This window comes from Papilio polytes, unplaced genomic scaffold, assembly GCF_000836215.1.
Source record: "Papilio polytes unplaced genomic scaffold, Ppol_1.0 DF821733.1, whole genome shotgun sequence".
In the NCBI taxonomy this organism is placed as follows: domain Eukaryota; kingdom Metazoa; phylum Arthropoda; class Insecta; order Lepidoptera; family Papilionidae; genus Papilio; species Papilio polytes.
The window spans coordinates 1,424,851-1,428,187 of record NW_013527471.1 but is presented as its reverse complement, the minus strand read 5'-3'; the positions used below and the strand labels follow the sequence as shown (position 1 = coordinate 1,428,187).

At 35.1% G+C, this 3,337-nt stretch overlaps 1 protein-coding gene across 1 annotated transcript in view; it reads left to right on the top strand.

The window, feature by feature from the left end:
* LOC106108303 (orexin receptor type 1-like) overlaps positions 1-3,112 on the top strand; it is an 8,618-nt gene extending 5,506 nt beyond the window's left edge. Inside the window, exons 7-8 of the mRNA XM_013289438.1 lie at positions 296-338; positions 1,376-3,112. Of these exons, the coding sequence (XP_013144892.1) occupies positions 296-338; positions 1,376-1,762 (430 nt within the window). The 3' untranslated portion in view covers positions 1,763-3,112. The remainder of the gene's footprint in view (positions 1-295; positions 339-1,375) is intronic.
* The last annotated feature ends 225 nt before the right edge of the window (positions 3,113-3,337 follow it).

The following is a 3,337-nucleotide window of genomic DNA, read 5'->3' as shown; positions in this document are numbered from 1 at the left end:
CTTATATACAACTTCATGAGCGGTAAGTTAACATACACGACAAATAAATATAACTACACTATCAGATACAATTAGATCTCTTTCTTTTGTTTAAAATACACTCGGCTTGATCCTCATTTTAATAGGAATCTCAATTCCAGTTGATGTTAACAAAGATTTTTTTATCGTGCAATCTCAGTAAGGGCAGTTTCAATTTACTGCGGCCGAATGCGAGGTTTAGCTAGACTAACATATTTGTGAAGCAATTCACATACTTTCAAAGCAAATGGCAACCACTTTTGATCGAGAATATGAGAACATTGATTTCATTGTCAAAACACTGGATTTGTATCGATAATGTTAAACTGTACATAATTTATTTGACTACAAATTAACACACAGTATAAGTAACTAATTATGCTAATATAACCAAATATAACCGATCTACTAACCTTCTTGATTTTTATTTTGAATCAATTTGAACATAACATTTCACCATACACATTCTGCATAATTTTTTTTGATATATTTTAAAAATATGACAAACTTTGATTGGAAAAATTATCAGAATTAAAATATATAAACTTGGAAATATCATGCTTTTTGGCATTTTTGTTTACTAAATCATAACGTATTTATAATCCGTTGATACGTGTTATCGTTTGACTGAGCGGTATGAACCGCGTGTTAATTTCCTTTAAAAATTCGTCACGCATAAATATTTTGCTTACAGGATTCCCTGGGTTTTCAGGTTAGTAGCGACCGCTGGCCCTGACCGAAATTATTGTCACGCAAACAACAACCTTTCCCCCTTTTTTGTCGCATGTCTTTGATGTATTTCTATGTAAAATTATGTGAAGTCAAGCAGTACTTTGTATAAGTTTTATGAATATTCCAAAATACTTAAATATGGCAACATTAAAAAACTCCAGCCCATAAAGTAAAGAACTTGGCGTTACGTTTACAAAGATTAAAAATGTTAATTACAAAAGCGTAAATAAAAAAGCTAGGTTTATCAAACTGTAAAATTCGTTTTTGTACAGAATCACCGCAATCGCTTATGTCTGTCAAAATTCGAACACAAAACGTTAATACAGCACATATTTACAAAACATCTGAAATTAAATTTATTTAATGCATGCCATTACCCGATACATTTGTACAAAAGTCACATAAAATTGATTTTCTAAATTAATCGTTCCAAGATTTCTATGGAAAACAGAATCGTTTGTGTCTTAGATTAGCCAGAAATTAAAACAATCCATCAAAATCTTGGAATCAAAATTTCATTTTACCCTTTTAGTTCCAGCACATTACGACAATATTGGCACGAATTTTATTTTCTACAAATTTTGCCAATTTATATGATATCACGTACACCGTGTACCGTCCCTAGCGCGCGCCACTCTGCTATCACTGTTATAAAATCATTCTTGTTGCAGGAAAATTCCGCCGAGAATTCCACAGGTCCTACTTCAAATGTTTCTGTTGCTGCTTCAACTCCGCGGCTGCCGACCAGAACGGCACCTCCTTCGCCCCCATCGGCAGCTCCAGAGCGGGCACCACGCGCACCCTCGTCAGGAGGAACGACTCCTGCGTCAGCTACAGACTGACACATCTCTCCCCATCGAACCACCACAGCATACATAGGGACTGTGCGAGGAACACCAACACTTCCTTCATCGAGCACATGAATGGAAACCGACGACCTAAAATTAGAGACGATTCTATCAGCGAATCCGGCACCAGGTTCACTCTCGCGACAGACGTCGGCAGAGATTGACATATGGGTAAAGATAATTTCTTCGTCTGCTACAACGACTTGAGGAACCGCGACGGAATCGAAAGGTACATCGCCAGGAGTACGAACAGCATCGATTGTAAACCTTATTACGATTGCTTTAAGGGTGCGGGTCCCAGCGGGTGTGAGAGGGCGGCGACTGTGGCGGAGGAGTGTCACAGCGACACGCACGCGGACTATCGGGAGTGTGACAAGGAATGGCGGGAGATGTTCAGGGTCGACGACGAAACGAAAAACGGGTTTAAATCTAAATTTAATCGTAGCTTAAACAGCTGTCAAATTAAAAATAAAAGAAAATGTAATATGATCTATTAGTATTGTTATAAATTGTATAAATAATTAACTAATTAACAGAAATGTCAGTTATGTGCGTACCGGAGCTTAATTGAATGTATTTGTTAATCGTATGACGAAATGATAATTGTACGAATGTTTGAAAATGTTTAAAATATAGGTCACATTAAAGTCATTGCATTTGAATAGTTGTAGGTAACGATTACAAATCAATAAATCGTTCGTTATATTTACTCATTACTATAGATAGCTTTTCTAAGTAACTATAAAAATACTGTTCTGTAAATAGTTTCATTACATTGTCACTTCTGAAATTTCCTTAATCTTTGTCTTTTATCTCGAACTACAACGCTACAGTGGGTTTTCACTGACACTTTAACATTACTATCGTCCCTTTCATTTTCTTTAAAGAAAATTGAGACGACACTACAATGTATTAAAGGTTTCACGGTTAGATTATCCACTTAGCTTCCCGCAACCATTATCTAGCTCATTGTGTTGGTCATTAGGTAAGTCGATCTCACGTTATCATAGGACTTAGTTAATTTTAATTGAGGTAATGCGATGCTTTGAAATGAGATGTTCATTACTGGCGTGTGTTGGTAAACGCGGTCTCTGGGAGCGCAGGAAATGCCTTGTTTACGCAAAACACGCGGCCGTTCGTTAGCGACTAATAATGTCGAGCCCTCGGATATTTTTAGTTCAACATTATGTTGCACGATTGCGTTATTTGGATTGGAATATTTCTGGATGTGCTATTTTTAATGCAACGATTTGTAATTCATTGAAAAATCTTCAATATCCGGTTTCCCAGGCACATAAAACCATTCGTTAGTGTACCTACGTAACTTGAGTTTTACTCTGTTGAAACTTAATTCAACTTAGCACTAATGAGTCACTAGGTAACGATCAAATTAATAGAAACTTCAGCCCAGCAAAAGTTAACCTATATGAAACTCCGTTCTTATCTTATGACGTTCTTTTTTATTTTCATACACTGGATTCCTAAGTATTGTAAAAACTTAATTAAAAAGCATGTACAAAAATACGTATATAGTTATATTTAACTATAATCTAATTGTAAATATTAAGTGTCCATTTAATAGTTTCATGTAGTTTACGAGAAAAAACAGATCTTCTATGAAAGTTTATTGAGACCAAATATTGTAAATAGATTTTATTGTATTTTTGCATAGTCTGTAAGTATCTCTCTTAGTGACTATTTATTTTAATAATAAATTGAAAAAGTAAAAAGTGAACTTA